Below are 17,597 nucleotides of genomic sequence, written 5' to 3'. Positions count from 1 at the left end.
ATTGGTCTCAGGTGAGGGACCAGACTAAGTGTGGTTCAAAATACCCCCTGACAAATAGAGGTGTGAGGCGAAAGACCCTGCCCGGAGGAAGCCAAGGGCCCACGTTTGGAGCCAGGCCTGGATGGAGGGCCTAAGAGCGAGCGTCTGGTGGCCGGGTTTTCCACGGGCCCGGCTAGGCACATTCTGAAAGAGCAAAGTGACAATTCTCCCTCCCCCATCCCGTGGACCCACCATCCACAGGATAAACCACTGGGGTCGGGTGCGCTGCCACGTGGGTGGCAGTGGTGGTGACGGGCCTCGGCGACCCAGACCTGGGCAGCAGAGGCTGACTCTGGGGACATGGAATGTCACCTCTCTTGGGGGGAAGGAGCTGGAGCTGGTGCTGGAGGTTGAGCGCTACCAGTTGGATCTGGTGGGGCTTACCTCCACGCACAGCACTGGCTCTGGATCCAAACTCCTGGATAGGGGCTGGACACTATTCTCCTCTGGAGTTGCCAAAGGTGTGAGGCACCGGGCTGGTATGGGGATACTCACAAGTCAGCCGCTGAGCGCCACCGTGTTGGGGTTTACCCTGTTGGACGAAAGGGACGAAAGTATAAATTCTTTTATAAAGTATTTTTTTTGTCTTGCTCAATTGTTTTCTAGCATATGTTTACAAGATTTTATGGGAGATAATGGTTGTGAAAGATCAATACCGACTTTGGAAGCAGATGAGAAGAAGAATGGTGTTGGTGGGTCAGACATTCTCTGGCCAGACTCGGTTTCGCTGTCATTCTTCTGCTAATTGGAGCCATTAGCACCTCCGTGAGCTCCACCTACGTCATGGTTCGTTTCTGTTGGCACAGACGAACGCGACATTCACAGGATGTAAATTGTCGTTAACTGTCGAAAATCAGGGAGATTTTCGGGCGCTTACTGGGACAAAAATCCACCTTTCATGCGGTGCACTGACTGATCCACCCCGTCTCCGCCCGGGATGATGCTTCCATTCAGCAAATGCCATCATGAAAAATAACTACTTGAATTTCAATGGAGACTTCTATTGACAAGTGTCTGGGGTTAGTATGGGCTGAGAGAAACGTTGTTTTGAACCTGGGAAATGAAAATGTAATAATTCTGAAATGGTACAGATATATTGATTTTTTTATTATTATTTATTTATTTATTTATTTATTTTGTCCTTTTCAAGGTAATGTGGAAGAACTACATGATTTAATCTCTACTAGGCAGCTTCAATAGCTTCAATCTGAACTTTACAGTGGACTTCATTGAGATAAGGTTTAATATGTATTTACTGTCCAACGTGGGTATCCCATTGACTGGACTGAAGAGGTTTAATGATAGTGTACGCAAAAAAAGAAGAAGAAACAAAAAAGTTTCTCTGTGACCTGTATCAACGCCTGCTCCTCTCAATCGCATGTCGGTGCAACAGCGCCTCTAAAACCTATCGCTTTTCTCATCCTCACGCCAAACAAATAATTTCCCATAAACAGCGTCATTACGCGCGCCCCCACGCGCGCTGTGTGCGCACGCAGGTGTCCGTGTCCACGAGGAAGTTGAGGCAGTGCGTAAGTGTACACAAATGCATTACACGTTGAAATGAGCGCGATCATCCAGTTGCTGTTCACTTCAGTGATGAAGAACATGACACTTCCACCTCCCAGCTTTGTGCCACTGAAGGGGTCAGTCCGCCACCTAGAGGGCGTCACGTTGATCTGTTTGTGAGCAGCTGTCACCGACTCTGTGGCGCAACGGTAGCGCGTCTGACTCCAGATCAGAAGGTTGCGTGTTCAAATCACGTCAGGGTCAAGTCTTTTCCCTATTTGCGGGACTAATACAGTGATTCTAATGCACCCTACAGAATTTGTTTCCCAGAGGTCTAAATGATGAACTGCTGCCTAAAGGTGCACTGTTACCTGCAGTTTTCACACTCATATTCAATGTTTATATTGTATATTTTCCTCCAATATACATACTTTATATATTTCTTCACTTTATGGTTGTCTCGTGTTGTGTTCTGTCTTAAACTATGTATTTCGATCCTAGATTTATATATGTGTTTGCCTAATTGTGATTCTATGTTCTTTTAATTTTTCTAGGGACATGCCCCAGAGGATAGATTCAGTTCTGTAAATTGTCTGTCTGTGGTGTGACCTGATTGGGCCCCGTGAGTCCACAACCCTACATATTACAGCCTCCCCCAACGTCTTGTAACCTGATGAAGGTTTAAGTTCCAAAACGGTCTCTCTTCTGATTTTGTCAGTCTACAGTCTTCTCCTACAAACCTGTCGATCTTAAGGTGTGCAAAAGCAGAACTCTTTTGCACACTGAGACATCTAAATAAACATGCGCTAATTTATCAAACATTCTTATTACAGGTTTTTGAATATAAGAGCAGAAGGTTTTTAAAAAGACAGTTTCTTCTGTCATTCCATAAATCAGAAAAGAAAACACTGAAAATGTGTATTTTCTCAGGCTAAGAATGTTATGTGAACAAAACCCCTCTGTATAAAAAAACTTCAGAATATAGATTTGATTAAAGCTGTAAATTGTGGTGTGTGTGTGTGTGTGTGTGTGTGTGTGTGTGTGTGTGTGTCTGTGTGTGTCTGTGTAATTGCTACCGAAGTAAAGAAAACTTCAGAAAATGGCATCTAAGATATTCACAATTCAAATTCACAAAATCACACTTTTTTTTTTTTTTTTTTTTTACACAAAATGTGCCTAGGGTGGATTGGGGGCATGTTATGGAAGGAAACTATCGCAAAATATCAATATTCACCTGTGCATGAAAAAGCAATGTTTTCAGCTGTAGTGTCTCCTTTTAAACGCTAATTTTCTTTTAAAAAATTAAATAATTCATTTCTCATTAGCACCCACAAACATACCCCTATGTCTTTAACTCATAAAGCTGTCAGATAAGCACAGTATGAGGAGTTGCACCAGATGCACGGTGAAGAAAAAAAGGCCAACAATGCTGCAGAGCTCTTATAACAACTCTCTCCTGATCCCAAACACTGCACATTCATTCACTTCTTTTTAAAACCATAACTTTAGGGATTGGTCCTCCATATAGCCAGACAATTAATTTCACCCCAGGGAGACGTAAGCTATTTCTTAATTACTTTTAAAATAAAACACTGAAGCAGCAACTTAACAGTGAACACAGGGAGCTCTCTGTCAACACTGGAAAGAAGACACAAGATGTAGGAAAGCTTTTAATAAAAAGTGTAAAACAATGATTTTAATAAAAAGTGTAAAACAATGCAATTTTGCTTCAAGATGCTTGTTTCTTTAAAAAAAAAATTCTGTGAATTATTTGAACTGTGTGCAGATCTTTGAATAAAAACACAGTAATTATTTTTTTTTTTATGATTATTATCACATAATTAGATTTTTCATTTGGCTGTGATTTAATCCTCTTCAACACATTGATACCAAACCAGGAATTTCTTTATGCAGGTAACGCTGCAGATGAAACTACTTTGGATGAAAATCCTTCATAAAGCCACTCGGTTATCTTGATGACACAATGTTATGTGTATTCATTCTGATGTGAGCTCTGATTGCAACCGATTATTGTCTTCAGTGTGACCAAACAAAGAGAGAAAATGAAGCTCTAAACAAGGAGTAATGCTTGACCTAAGCTAAACTGGTTTACTTTCACAAGACGGAGCCGACTGATTGCCAGCCACATGGGTCAGTGGTCGAGCAACGACAGCTCCTGGTCAGCACCAGAAACCAGCAGGAGGTGTTTTTTTTTTTTTTTTTTAAGACCTCATTTGACCGGGCTGCATGACGACAACTGCAGGCTGGTTTTTCTTGCGATTCTTCAACTCACGATGCATCTGACACCAGGAGCACCACTCGCAGAAACAGGAGGTGGCAATGTCGCTGCAGAGAGAACCCTGCCGGGGAAAAATAGTCCTGATTACTCTCATTTTACTGCTCCCCAGTTACTGATGTAACTGCTGGATGCTTTCACAACATACAGTCTGTTTATCTACCACTGAAATGTTTCATCATTATTCAATTTCTATTCATTAATTGTTTAACCTTCCATAGATGTAAGAGAGGCTTTCACTGAAAAGAATAATTGAAACATGATAACAGTGTTTTACCTTGATACCGTATGTGTGTCGAATGCCAACCCGTACAGACAGAGCGGCAGGAGGCACACACAGAGGAAGTCCGCAGGCTGCTGTTATAGCAGGGCTGAGAATGTCACATAATGGGAGACAACGGTTCTCTCCAAACTTCCCTGCAACCGTGCAGGCGAGGCAGGGACAGCACCAGAACCCGTAACAGCCTGAATAACACAAAGTTTCGTGTTGAAATGTCAATGAGAACACGTATTATTTAGAAATAAGTAATATAAAGTGAAAGCTGTGGAGCCCATTCTTACAAGAGCTCATGTCATCACAACAGTCAAAGAGACCGGTGCTCCACGGTGTCATGGCCATTGTCTCCTGAGCTTTACCACAGACAGATTGACCTGTTAACTGAAAATGAATAGCAGAAAAAAAGTTTTTATGTCATGTTGTCCTTCATAGAAATGTGATTTTTACAACACGTATTGATCCTAGAGAGCTGGCCATCTGGTTAGGCTTTGGGCCATCTGGTAACATTAGTTTGAATATTAATGAGAACATTGTTTCTGTCATATATATATATATATATATATATATATATATATATATATATATATATATATATATATATATATATATATATATATATATATGTAAGACAATTATTTTGAAATATACATATCTTTCAAATGAATGCCCATTTTTCGGTCTGTATTTCAATTATATTGACTTTATTGGATTTGAGTCCATTGTTCTCTAGTTTGACGCTGGTAAACCAACAAGTGCTGTTCAGTCTGACTCAGTACCTATGCATGTGGGATGAACGAAATATTAGTAGGCTGCAGGCTCTTTAGAAAGAATGACAAGAATAGCAACAAGCAGGTAGTGCTCAAAGGTCACATTTTGTAGGATGTCAGATTTCCCTGTGGTTTTGATAAGTAAGCAGGTCTTGGTGTTATATAGACACTGTGACATTACCAGTGTTGTAAAAATGAGTCAAAAGACATACTTGAGTAAAAGTCCAGTTAAATTATGACTTTGGTAAAAGTTTAAGTTATTATGAATAGTACTGGAGTAAAAGTCTTAATGTAGCTGATATCAAATCTGCTTAGGTATCAAAAGTAATTATCTAGCAATACATTTACTTCACTATCAAATGTAGTAAAAGTGAAAGACATAAAATCACGCTTGAGCACTTTTCTCATTATTAGAATGAATGGTTTGGGGTTTTTGTTTTTTGACTGTCAATAAAATATAAAAATTCTCTATGTTGGCTCTGATGAAGCATGCAATCCGCCAAGTAGCTAGTAACTAAGTTTTCCAATGATTGTTGTGGAATGAAAAGTACAATACTTGCTTCCAATATGCCGTGGAGTGCAAGGATTAAGTGGCTGAAAAGAGTTAAAGAGACTGCAGCTAAACCTGAGTGTTCAATCGAGGGTAGGGTGAAGCGCCGCAGCAACAGACAGTATGATAATGTGTTTTTTAAGGTACTAAACCATGTAACGATTTTCTAGACACCTACAATAGAAACATGAACCACAAAATGAGCGTAAACGACTTTTAAAGGACTTAGCACTCAGTCGCTGAAAGTAAATAATTATCCAATAGACACTGGCAAGCTGCAGGGACGAAGAAAACTCTTCACTTAGTTGCTTCAGCTAATCTAATGTTGACAGGACTCCTCAGAGTGTGTGTCCGTGTCTCAGAGGTCTGCGCTGCACTGTGGCCAGATTGTGTCTTTTTTTACAACCGTAAACTCAGCTGAAGCTGCCTTAAAAACGCAGATTTCTTTGTAAAATTCTCACAATATAATGCAAATAGTCTATGATTTTATATGTCACCATTTGTAAATCTCTTCATTGTCAGTGAAAAGCTGTGAAGCAAAACAACAAAGATGTTTTCATGACAAGGTTAATGCAACTTGTCAAAAACGTTGTGCGTGACTCCATGCAACAAAAACAACACATTTCTTGCTCGACGTAAACCTCCTTCTCCTTTTTCCCCAAATCTTATGAGCTTCCAGCACATCAGACCAAGCTTTCATTTTACATTCGAAATCGAGATTTACAATTTGCTTAGTGGCAAATCTAACCTTACCTGATGAAGCTTAAAGTCCTGTTACCACCTCAGAATATGACAGAATATGGCTGGACTGAGGAGTGGCATCTGCTGGCATGTTGCACAGGAGTCCAAACAATGTAGCAGAACCTGAACCGTGCAGGAAAAGTCACAAAAACAGTACTCGAGCACAGCATCTCAACTGATCAAACAAGGGTGTGGTGAACCAGTCAAACACTAAGTCATGACAACATTTTTGCAACTCCATTGAAAGCCATAGACACACACACACACACACACACACACACACACACACACACACACACACACACACACACACACACACACACACACACACACACACACAATCATTATTATTATTATTTTGGTTATTCATAGTTAGTTGCTGATGTATACCTGCACAATGTGTGGAAAATATATTCAAAAAATGGTCACAAAAAAGTAAAATTAATGTACTAAAATATTAAGTTTGATTTCTTCTTGTTTTTTTAAGCTTCCATTTAGCTGCTCCACCCAGTGTTTGTCGTGCCAATTTGCCTGACATTGCTGTCTTACATAAGCTGATCTTATAATGAGTCATGACCCTTTATAGTTCATAAACTGCGTTGTCTAAGCTAAGCCTTATTGTTGTTTCATTGATCTGATTATCTTAATGTTTTTCTATTATCAATTTACATTTAATTGACCTGCAACCTACATTCATTTCACCTCATGCCCGTCTTCTTCAACCTGCTGAGTTCTCATGGTATAATGTAGTAATGTCACTGACGTGCTTTATGGTCGGTTTGATCACATCTGAAGATGTTCTTTAGTTTTATTATCTGCAATGAAGCCGGGAGTGAAGGGGGAGCCTAAATTCCATATTGTACTGATGGCTGGTTTTAAGAGAGGTTCAGTGTAACTGTTTAATGAAACTCTCAATGGAGATTTCAAAGAATGATTAGTCCTTTTTTTTAAAAGAAGAAAAAATATTCATTTAGCCTTTACTTAACCAGGGAATGTGTAAGTGTGTGTAATAAGTAGTTAGTCTCTCATAACATCTTCTTCCAGTGTTTAGATTAAAGCAGTGAACAGTTATGTCACACATTGGTCCAGATTCTCCTGATCTGTTGGGTTTATCATCACACAACTGAAGGCCTCCTGGTATCCTGTATTTATTTGATCCCGTTTTTTTCTCTTTGTAATTGTCAGCTATCTATAGATCAGAATCATAGATCACATAAGAAATAATTCAAATGTCCCTTTAAAGTGTTAAAATGCTTGTGCTTTAATCCTTTTTGCACCCAAAACAGGACCACTCATAAACAAGGAAACATCTTAAAGGTGCTTATCTCTACCTGTTGGTCCCCAGTGGTAGAGCATTAAAATATCCCACTCAAGGTGAGGTAGTCTGGCATGATTTGAATATTACTAAGCAGAAATAAGACCTGCGTTGGGCATTCATATGCCCACCATGGAAGGACTAAGCAGGACATCCTCCTGGCTATATCTGCATCATGATGAATATACTGTACAACCAAGCACTCTCTAAAACTCAAAGGTTTTAAGATTCTAGAGGCTTTAAAGGACAATCTTCTGTCACGAGCTGTAACACTGTAACTGTGGGTTACTTTGTAGATCCAACCCTTCCAACAGTTGCACTTCCCAAGTTCCCAAAAAACAGGTAAATAATTGAAGAATCACAGCTTAAAAACGGTAACAGTAAAGACATCTCAATTACATTGCATTGCTGTTGTTAATTTGATTTATGAAATGCATGTCATCAAGTTCATTAATTACAGCAGGTCTGGTCTGGTTGGGTCACAGGCCTGTAAAATCTTATGTTGGCCTCATGCGTACGAGAAAGATCGTGCCATCGGTCTCTTCTTGCCCAGTTTCTTGGGCACTACCGTTTCCAGCAGCCTCCTCACTAGGCCCATTCTGCCTGTCCTGATCAGAGCCCTCGATAACTCTGTGACCTCTGCTGTGTGAGTCCTGTAGAGGCACTTCAGCTCTGCCTTCACAGCATCCCCAGGGTACCTCTCTTCTGCCTTTTGCACCCACAGCTCAAGTTGGGTGATGGCCGGGCTGGGATCAGAGCCTGCCTGCATGAAGAGAGCCAGGAGGGCCTGTAGGAGGCAGCGCAGGGCTGTGGTGTCGGTGCTCCCTGGTCTCTCCATCTCCACAGCCTGCTTGAAGCAGTCTGCAGCGTTCTGCTCCTCACCCTTCAGCAGGAGGCAGCGTCCCCGCAGCACGTGGAGGTCCGGCAAGCTGTCGCCTAGCTCGAACTTCAGGGCATGGGACAGACTGACCAATGCGTTGTTCACTGCCGCCTCATCCACCAAGAGACTCTCCTGGAGTGCATCTACACCCATGTAGTAGAACACCTATAGGGAAAGACATTAAATCAAAAACATTGTTGCTGTCGAAAAGCCTTCACTGTTCATCACTGGTAATTTGTCTCTTTACCTGTGCCAACTCCAGGTGAGTCCGCAGACACGGACGTACAGTCAGGACCTTGTCCAAGTCTTTTCTGGCCTCAGTGAGCTTCTGCCGGTCTGGGATTCCACCTTGACCACATTTTGCTATTTCCAGGTCCCTGACGTAGAGCATCACATTGATCTCAAAGGAAAAAGATGAGCAATATTTACATTATACAACTTTTTTATCATGTATATGGGAATCACTTTATGTGAGTGATTTGACTATAACATCACCGCTTTTACCGTAATAGCAGAAACATTTTCAGTCCAAACAAGCTCAAACTTTAGGTCTACTTGTACGAATATGGGAATTCTATGCACCTTTCAGCCAGTTTAAATTAATTCAACATCTCCAGCATTAAAGAGATCTTACATACTAATTGACTGAGTTCTTCCAGCTTGGTTGTGGCATTGACTTGATGTACTCTGGCTGCTGTACCTTTGCGCGGGTGCAGTAGGCCTGCCAGTTGAGCTCTGGGTCTGGGAGCACGTTTAGGGCCATGTTACAGATCCCTGTGGCCATCTCGTGTTTCCCCAACAGAAAGAAGACTTTTGCCAGAAGGTTCAGGGTGAATGCATCATCGCTGGCCAAGTTAATTGCCTGTGGACACAGACAGTTGAACTGTATGTTATGGTCAAAATAAGAGTCAAGCACTGTAACAGTCTGGCAACCACTTGAGGGGGCAGATGATTACAACAAGTGCATCGCCTGGGCTGGAGTGCAGTGGTAGAGGGAGCTGTACTGTCACCTGTCCTGGCTGGATGTTATCAGTAGCGGTACAACTGGTAATGTGGTATGAGCAACACATTAGCATGTAACAGCTTACAGCTAGTATCATGGCTCTCTTATTCAGTGGGCTACTTAATGTAGAAATAACAATTTTAGGCCCTGTCCACACATACCAAAACAACCTTTTTTTCCCATTGAGGCAATGTGATTGCGATTTTGGGCTATATGAATAAAATTGATTTGATTTGATTTGATTCCTTGGCTTTGTTTCAAGAATATTTGCGTCCAAACGGATCCACTGAAAATGACTCAAAACACTGTAGTTCATATACCAGTCCTATAGATGGCGCTTGAAATTCACCAAAAATGGAGAAGAAGAGACAGAGCATGCGCATAAAGCTTGTGCGCTGTATACAAACATACAGTTGAAGGAGAAACGAACGACAACAAGAAGACGAAAATGGCTGGTGCAAGGAAACCAGAATTGTTAGTGTGAACCGTTAATGGGGTCGAACTGCTGCTGCGACTCACACTCTACTACAATGCGAGTAAGTTGCAAGAAAGGCTCAGTATCTTCTGCGGCACGAACACAAGCAGTAGTCCGCCATTGCTGTTGTTGTTGTTATGAGACGTCGCGGGGTTCAGATGTTAAAGGCTAGAGGTCGCAGGGTGGGGCAATGGTGTCATCGATATGGAAATTATGCGGATTCGCTGTCCACACAAAAACGCGAGGGCAGCGTTTTCGGATTTTTCCACCCTGAGACCCGGTTCCAAAAATGTGCGTTTACAGGATCCATGTGGACGATCGGCCAAAACGATGCAAAACGTGCGTTTACACAAAAGAATGTTTCCATGTGGACGGCCCCTTAATAACCCTCTATAGAGAGCTGAAGTCACGCCCCTTCCTGTGGACCCCATGGGACCTTATTTATTTTGGTATGTATTGTAGCGATGTAGCGTCAATTTAAAAGAGGATTTTCCAAGTCAGTAAGGACGCAGTTGGTAGTAAATAAAGTACAACATCATCTAGTTTTTGTCGTCAGTTGTTCCTAGCTTGTCTGGTATCTGGTGAGGGATCTACATGTTAAGGTTCACTTACAGTTCCATAGCAGGACAGAGGATCTGAGGCTGAGTAGCCACAGTCATGTATAGACATGGGAACAGTGGTGAACTCTTCCTTTCTCTCCAGCATGATGCCAACATAACACCAGGCAAGAGCTGAGGGGACAGATCACAATCAGAGTTTTTACGACTTCACTTATCCATCTTAAGATTGTCGATGCAAAAAAATGCAGTAACTACTATGTCTAACAATAGAAAACAAAGCGCAGTATCATGGGGGTGTTTACCTTTATATCTTGTTTTCTCAGATTCTAGCGTTGCTTTGAGAAGCTTCAGTCCCTTATTGTAGTGGGGCAATCTGGAGTATTCAGAGTCGTCTTTGGTCTTTACGATGTCGTCCAGTCTGCAGCGAGAAAATGACTTAACCAAAGGAATACTGCCACATGAAGTGAAGCAGTGCACATTGTTTGATGCCGGTGTTGTACCTTATGTAGATGGTTGCCATTTTGAAGTACCAGCTTCTTTTTTCCTCTGTTGGTATCTGAAAAAACAACGATATTCTTCACAAACAGTCTTTGGTTAGAATTTCAAAAGACAGTTCTTGTGCAGGATATACTTAAGTCTTCAGGTACAGGGTTCTTTAATTACAATTCTACCCAAATGAATATATTTTTGCACTTGTCCCGAATAAAAACAGTATGGTAGAGCAACTCTGCTGAAATGAGAATGAAACTGAATTCTACCCAATGAAATGCTACTACTGTATTTGTTTTCATCTCACCAGCTGACCCCCGTAGTCCAGGGCTCTGTTGTAAAGTCTCAGAGCGGCCGTCAGCCGCTGTCTCAGGTCGTCCTCACTGTCCAGCTCCACATCGTACGGATACACGTAGGCCTGCTCAGCCAGGCATCGGGCCGCCAGGAGCCTGGTCTCGTCCTGAGAGGCCACTCCAGCTTCCAAGCCCATAAAGTGGGACACTTTCTCGACACACTCCCCTGCGTCCAGCTCTCTGCCCAGCTTGTCGTACACATAGCCCAGGTTGGCCCAGGCATTGAGGTTACCGGGGTCTTCTTTGCAAATGCTTCTGAAAACCCAACATGCACAGAGAGAGTGGGGTTAAAAAAAAAAAAAAAAGGTCCCCAAAGGTCAGTTATTCCATGATGGGTCCATTTTTTCTTTTCCACAAAAACATGATAATACATACAATTTGAGTTTAGATGACTGTTCAATTTTTAAATACTTCCATGGTTACCCCCTGATTTTTCCTCTGATGTCACCATGGGTTTGACCTCTTTTTAGCATTAGTGAAAAGTCTTGACACTGGTACAGATGGATGGACAAAATTGTATATAGCTGTTTGGTGTAAGAGCTGATACTTTAGTACTAACTAGACTAGACTAACTACCTCAGCCAAGGCCCAACAGTCCCCTTTAATTCAATCAGACCTTATCCAATATCAAATGAAACATACTTAAATCTACTAGATCTGGATTTTTGATAATGAAAAAAAAATACCTGTCACCCAAATATACCCGATTTTTTTCTTCAGGATCCATGCAGTATTCCCTGAGAAATTATCATAAACAGTGAAAAACCTCCTATATCTCAATGTTAAAGAAGGTGAGAAAAGATTTCTGGAGCTTTCCCTTTATGCGGATTCCTGTCCATTCTGGGTCGAGATCCATCCTCCCTCCAAGCTTTGTGGAAATCCTTCCTATAGTTTTTCTGCAGTCTAGCTAACAAACCAACTGAACAACAAACAAACAACCGCATAGACATAACCTCCTCGGTGGAGACACATCAGACCCATCAGCCCCAGCTTATGTTTGGCGCTAATATGAGAACATTATCATGCTAACATTCTTTACTAAGATGGTGAATATGGTAACAGCTGCACAGCGCTGGAAAGAGATCAGGAAATTGGTGCTACAGTAGTAAATGTCAGTAGCAAAGAGGAAATACACACAATAAAGGCCTTTTTGAATATTGTCCTTCCTCCTGTGTTTCATATTTGGATATGGAGTGCCTGGTTGGCTTTGGAATCTCCCTTTTCTCTTTTTTCCAAGAGCACCCAACACAATTTTGGCCTGCATTGTCTTACATGTAACAACAGATCTTCTCTTTTTATGATAACTAAGATATTTAGATCAAACTAAACATTTTTGCTAAAGCTAAAATGGTATCATAAAAAATATACAAGCATCTAAATAATATGAAGCATTAGCATCGCAAAATAGGAAAAGTACGCCTACTATATACACCTTATCCAAAAAGTAAATAAGACAGGCTGGTTAAACAGAGGATCATTACATTTCAATACAAAATTGTGCTTTACTGTGGGTATAATTAAGATTCTAATTAGACCAGATTAATATTTATATAAGTGCAATAATTTTTGTTTTTCATGACCTGCGATCTCATTTGTCCAAGTCAAGCCATCTTTGTGTTGTCATGCTAACAGTGTGTTTGTTATGTGCAGCAGGCTGTATTTAAGACTACTCAGAATTTAGGACTGGGTGGGTCTTGATTTTGGTCGACGTTTTATGCCTAAGGTAGTCAGTGCAGGTTGGGTTGGGCGCCTGTGCTGCCTCTCCCTCTGCTGTGTGGGCATCTAGTGTGGTCGGTTAGCTCACAGCAATTATGTCGTATGTGTGGTAGGACACACTTCATTGTGTGGTGTTTCTATTGTGAAACACATTACAAGTCAAGATCTCTTGTGAAATGATGCACCATCGGTGTTTCAAAATGAGGCCCCTTGTTTAATTAGAATACTCTGAAGAGAAAAGATGACAGCGTATTATCACCTGAATATTTCCTCGGCCGTGTCCAGCTGTTCGAGATGAAAGGCCAGCAGACCCAGCAGATTTCGAACAGCATACTGCAAATATCCAGATTCAGCCTCCAGCTCGCCTCGCAGGCTCTCCTGTTTCAGGTAAGTGTCCCTGTGTCTCAGCTTCACAGGCCCGACATGATCACAGTTGAGGTTGAGGTCCAGGTGGAAGTGGCCGGGGATGTAGTCCATGTCCTCCATGAGGGACTCGATGTCCTCTGCGTTGTCGGCCTCCATGGCCTCCTGCTCCTTCTGCTCCTCCTGTTACTTCAAAGAGACGAGATACAAGAGTTCAGTCGACAGTTGCAGAATTCATCCACCCACTGGTGTCATCCCGGTGCAGACAGGTTGAACAGGTCCAGCCTGGGAGTGACGAGGGCGTGGAATAGAGTGTAAAAGGGAGATAGTGTAAGCATGGATATGTTTTTTTACCTGTTTATATCAAGTCCCCACTGTTATTCTCATCTATAAATAAAATCTTAGTCATCACTTCTATTTTTTTTCCTTTAAAAAGGAAATCACAACATTTCTGATTTATTTTTTCTCATCTGGTGAGTGTCAACTGACATTCCATAAAGTCTCTTCTGACGGTGTGATAGTGATTATGTCTTGAGTTGTGTAATTGGTGTTTTTGTTTCAAAGCCATGTTTGGGGAAATCTTTGTGTTAACCCCCCCTCAGCTCCGGCCCGTGTCAGCTATAGCTAACAGAAGAATGTGAACCATCAGGATCACTGCAATGACTGAAATGCTGAAGAAAAGTCACAGAAATGCTCTTCCTTTTCTGTGATACCACTCCAAATAACCTTTCATTTTACCAAAAACTCTCATGTAGACATCACAAATAAAAAAAACAAACAAATCCTCTCAGCTGTGCGTCGCGTTGATAGAGCGTATAAAGAGAGGAGATATTCCACAGAAGCAGTAATTGACTGTGCATCCTTATTATCCTGTAAGTCACAACACTATCTTAGAAGATCATGACACACATGCGATAAGCACATTTTTGCTTCTGAACGCTTCTGTATACTAATCCAAACTCTTCCACCAGAGGGTAAACTTGTATTATATTGAACCAGACCGACAGTAGAACCAAACAGAGGAGATTTATAGATCAAAAGTGGCAAGTGCAAGCTCCAGAACGAGAGTGGGGAAAAGTCCACAGAGCCTCAGCTCATGAAAGACTTCTGGAGAGGTAATTCAAAGAGAGATCAGCTCCTCTCTAACAGCAGGGGTGAAGTAATAGCTGTAGGAGGGAACAAGATTGACTACAAAAATGTCCAGAAGGATTATAGTGTGGGAAACATAGATTCAGCAAGGCTAATAGAAGAAGACGAAGAAGTCACCAATCACAATGGGGTTTTTTTCTGCTTTCCTTAACTTACTAATGACATCTCTCAATCTACTTGTACAAGCTGCTGTTACTATCAATCAATAAATCAATACAATCACTAAATTAAAATGTACGTATGACTGGGGCAAAGATTGGGGGTGAACAACATGGGCAGTATGATGTCAGATTACTCAGTAACTTACTCAGTGTGTTTTTCGGACATTTAAGAAGAAAACAGGAAGCAGGAAACAAGAGTGAGTCCGATCTGAGATGGAATAGCTTACAGCTGTCAGCAGTGGACCCTCAGATCACAGAGCGCACACAGGTCACATCAAGTGCCAAACATGCATGTTTCAAATCACCTGGAGCACTGAACCCACACAGATACGAGGAGAACACACAGTCCCACACACAGATTCCTCAGTCAGGTTTGAACGGGGCTGATCCACCTGTGCTGCCCTCGAAACATGCAGAGAGTCACTACTGGTGTTACATAATGTGTGTTCGATACTGCAGGTCTGCCTCCTCGTGGGCAGCCTTTTTCCATTTGTAACATGTGGGTGTGCAGAAGTCTGAAAATTTGCTTGTTGCCATGGTGGCCCTCATGGATACCAGGCTGATTGCATGGTAACATAATGATTAGACATTGCAGCTTGTTTGTGTGTGTGTGTGTATCCTCCAAGGCAAAAGGATTTTGCTCTTAAAAACTCCAGTTTGGATGATAGATTTTACATCCCAGCAGCACAGGGACAAAACAAAGGTATTATGGGGGAGATGTCCACCCCAATAATCCGGGTCGCCTTTGCAGTGCTCCCCTTTAAAGCGGGATTAAGATATGTGTCCCACATGCTGATAAAGGTCCTTTTGCTTTCAGTCTAACCCCTTGTTAACCTACTTAATTGTTTTGATGTCTATCTTAATTTCTGGCACAAAGGACCACGAATAACTGATGGAGAGTAACATGCAGACAGTCATGGATGAGAGTGAGCTTTCCTGCTACACTGCGAACGTGAACGAGAGCAAAGATGGCAGCAAGCAAGCATCAAAGTTCCCTGAAAAGCCTCTCTGCAGAGACGTTACATTCACATCGACAGGAGCATCGACGGGAAATCGAGGGCCCCTCACGAGATGTGACACTGAACACAAAGGATCATGGGATCACAGGAAAGCCTTATTAATCCAGACTTTATACCTGTTCATACTCTCTCGCTGAGATGAGCTCTGCTCAGGTATTAATACCTTTAATTCCACTTTCACTATCTTGTGTTCAAAGCTTTATTAATGATAGAGGGATTTAATGATTCACTATGTATTGTACTGTATGTTCAGCATCTCAAACTGAAGAAAAGGAGCATCCAGCAGATCTTGTGCCACACCAGAAGGGGTGACACACCCTTAATCCACTTCACGTCCTCAATCCTGCTTTTAACGTTTTGTGGTTTAATGCTGTCCATCCCAGATTTTAATGCAGGCTCCCCCTTTTATCCCTCCTTCCCCTGAGGCACACTTGTACATTTAATTATTGCTTAAACTATAGCTGAGAGTTGTCTGCCTTTTCAAGCCACTACATCACTGTTTGACTACGATCTTAGTCAGCTTCTCTCTGGCACCCAGAGTGAGTGTTCACATGGAAAAGCGACTCCACAGCTCTCCAGAGGCCTTCTCTGACTGCAGATTACACCAGTGAATGTCTCTTTAGACTGTCTAACACATATGGTAAGTACGCAGGAAATGTAAGCAGAACAAATCCACCCAGAATGTTGAGTAATTGTATTCTTGGGGGATTTTTCTCATTTGTTTTGAAAAATGGCACACTTTAATGGGTGGCTGTGATGTGGGAGGTAGTGCGGGTTGTCCTCAAACTGATAGGTCGATGTTTTGCTGCATGTCAAAGTGTCCTTAGCCAAGACTGTGACCCCCTGTTGGCTGTACAAAATGTGTGTTGGTTGTCGAGTGTGTAACTATCATGGGGCGCCAAGGAAGTGTAGTATTCATGGCGGCCATCATTGTGCGAACGGGTTAAAGGATAAATTCCCCCACAAATGGAAATGCAGTCAATATATACTCATCCTGATGCTGATTAAAAGTCAGGTGAAGTCTGGAAAGCGTCACGGAAAAACAGTGTGTCTGCATTCTCCTCCACCACTGACATGGATGACAACACAAATGAACAAATGTATAAACTGGCTCCATACCGCTGGTTGAGCATAATCCAAGTGTCTGGAGGCTCAATTCATTTGATAAGACATTTACAGCCTCCAGCTCATGCAGCTGGGGGGGGTTTAACATAACAGCTACAGTGGAGATTTCAGCCTTGTAAATGGTGTAGATAACGTATTTACAATATAATTTGGGATCTCAGGGCTTCAGGAGACATTTTACTTTCTTGTTTCTGATGTTTCAACATCTACTACATCCACCATGTGTCTATGTTATTCAGCACTTGTGGACAAGACAGTCCCCAGATATAGAAGTGGAAGAAAATCTTAACATGCTTTCCTTCCTAAGCTAAAAGAAAAATGTTACTGGGGAAACCTATGCTCATCCCAAACCGTACTGTATTCTCTGAGACCATTTATATTTCCATTGACAGAAACATTTAATTCGACCTCAAACCACTACAATACGTCAGCCCGCCAATCTCATAACCACGAGCTTTAACCTGATCTATCATGGCAGCCACAGCGCTCCTGGTTCCACATGAGGAGGTCCAGGCCTGGTGAGGAAAACACTGCTCACACTGAGTCTGAATAGGCTCGGAGAAGGTTGTCATGTAGAGCCACAGGGTGTGAGTGTGTGTGTGAGTGTATTGAGAGTAATGCGATATCTTAAGTAACCCAGACATCTGTCATACTTGATTACACTGATTAGAGTCTTCATCCATCTCACCCCACAGGGGCTCTGCCACATCTGAGCAGCCTCTCCATGAAATCAGCTGAACCGTATTGCAACTGTAATTTGAGCTCCTTAAGATTTATGCTTTGGTGAGAATTGGCAACAATTAAAAGTTTTAT

The 17,597-nt window shown here is 42.0% G+C and overlaps 2 protein-coding genes and 1 non-coding gene across 3 annotated transcripts; 1 reads left to right on the top strand and 2 right to left on the bottom strand.

Moving 5' to 3' along the window:
• Positions 1-1,737: 1,737 nt before the first annotated feature.
• Positions 1,738-1,809, top strand: trnaw-cca. The gene has a single exon. It is a non-coding gene; the product is annotated as a tRNA-Trp (tRNA).
• Positions 1,810-3,751: 1,942 nt separating this feature from the next.
• Positions 3,752-6,231, bottom strand: LOC119028514 (cornifelin homolog). Its single transcript, XM_037114618.1, has 4 exons — positions 6,189-6,231; positions 4,403-4,499; positions 4,119-4,306; positions 3,752-3,905 (listed from the first exon to the last, which is right to left on the bottom strand). Exons 2-4 carry the CDS (start codon positions 4,458-4,460, stop codon positions 3,768-3,770), a joined length of 384 nt encoding a protein of 127 aa, XP_036970513.1. The 5' UTR covers positions 4,461-4,499; positions 6,189-6,231; the 3' UTR covers positions 3,752-3,767.
• A 1,195-nt stretch (positions 6,232-7,426) lies between these two features.
• Positions 7,427-15,044, bottom strand: ttc22 (tetratricopeptide repeat domain 22). Its single transcript, XM_037114593.1, has 9 exons — positions 14,946-15,044; positions 13,227-13,519; positions 11,206-11,506; positions 10,910-10,965; positions 10,712-10,827; positions 10,462-10,580; positions 9,072-9,233; positions 8,619-8,771; positions 7,427-8,536 (listed from the first exon to the last, which is right to left on the bottom strand). The coding sequence occupies exons 2-9, from the start codon at positions 13,487-13,489 to the stop codon at positions 8,000-8,002; spliced, it is 1,707 nt and encodes a 568-aa protein (XP_036970488.1). The 5' UTR covers positions 13,490-13,519; positions 14,946-15,044; the 3' UTR covers positions 7,427-7,999.
• Positions 15,045-17,597: the final 2,553 nt, after the last annotated feature.

This window comes from Acanthopagrus latus, chromosome 11 (assembly GCF_904848185.1).
Source record: "Acanthopagrus latus isolate v.2019 chromosome 11, fAcaLat1.1, whole genome shotgun sequence".
NCBI lineage: Eukaryota > Metazoa > Chordata > Actinopteri > Spariformes > Sparidae > Acanthopagrus > Acanthopagrus latus.
The sequence above is the reverse complement of the archived record's forward strand: the minus strand, read 5'-3'. Positions and strand labels throughout refer to the sequence as shown.

Coding starts and splice junctions, on each gene's coding strand:
- ttc22 (XM_037114593.1), bottom strand. CDS start 13,489: ATGGAGGCCGACAACGCAGAGGACATCGAGTCCCTCATGGAGGACATG. Junction 8,772..9,071: donor CCTACTGCACCCGCGCAAAG/GTACAGCAGCCA, acceptor TTTTCCTTTGAG/ATCAATGTGATGCTCTACGT. Junction 8,537..8,618: donor CTCACCTGGAGTTGGCACAG/GTAAAGAGACAA, acceptor CTTTCCCTATAG/GTGTTCTACTACATGGGTGT.
- LOC119028514 (XM_037114618.1), bottom strand. CDS start 4,460: ATGGCCATGACACCGTGGAGCACCGGTCTCTTTGACTGTTGTGATGAC. Junction 4,307..4,402: donor TTGTGATGACATGAGCTCTT/GTAAGAATGGGC, acceptor TGTGTTATTCAG/GCTGTTACGGGTTCTGGTGC. Junction 3,906..4,118: donor GACACACATACGGTATCAAG/GTAAAACACTGT, acceptor TTTCCCCGGCAG/GGTTCTCTCTGCAGCGACAT.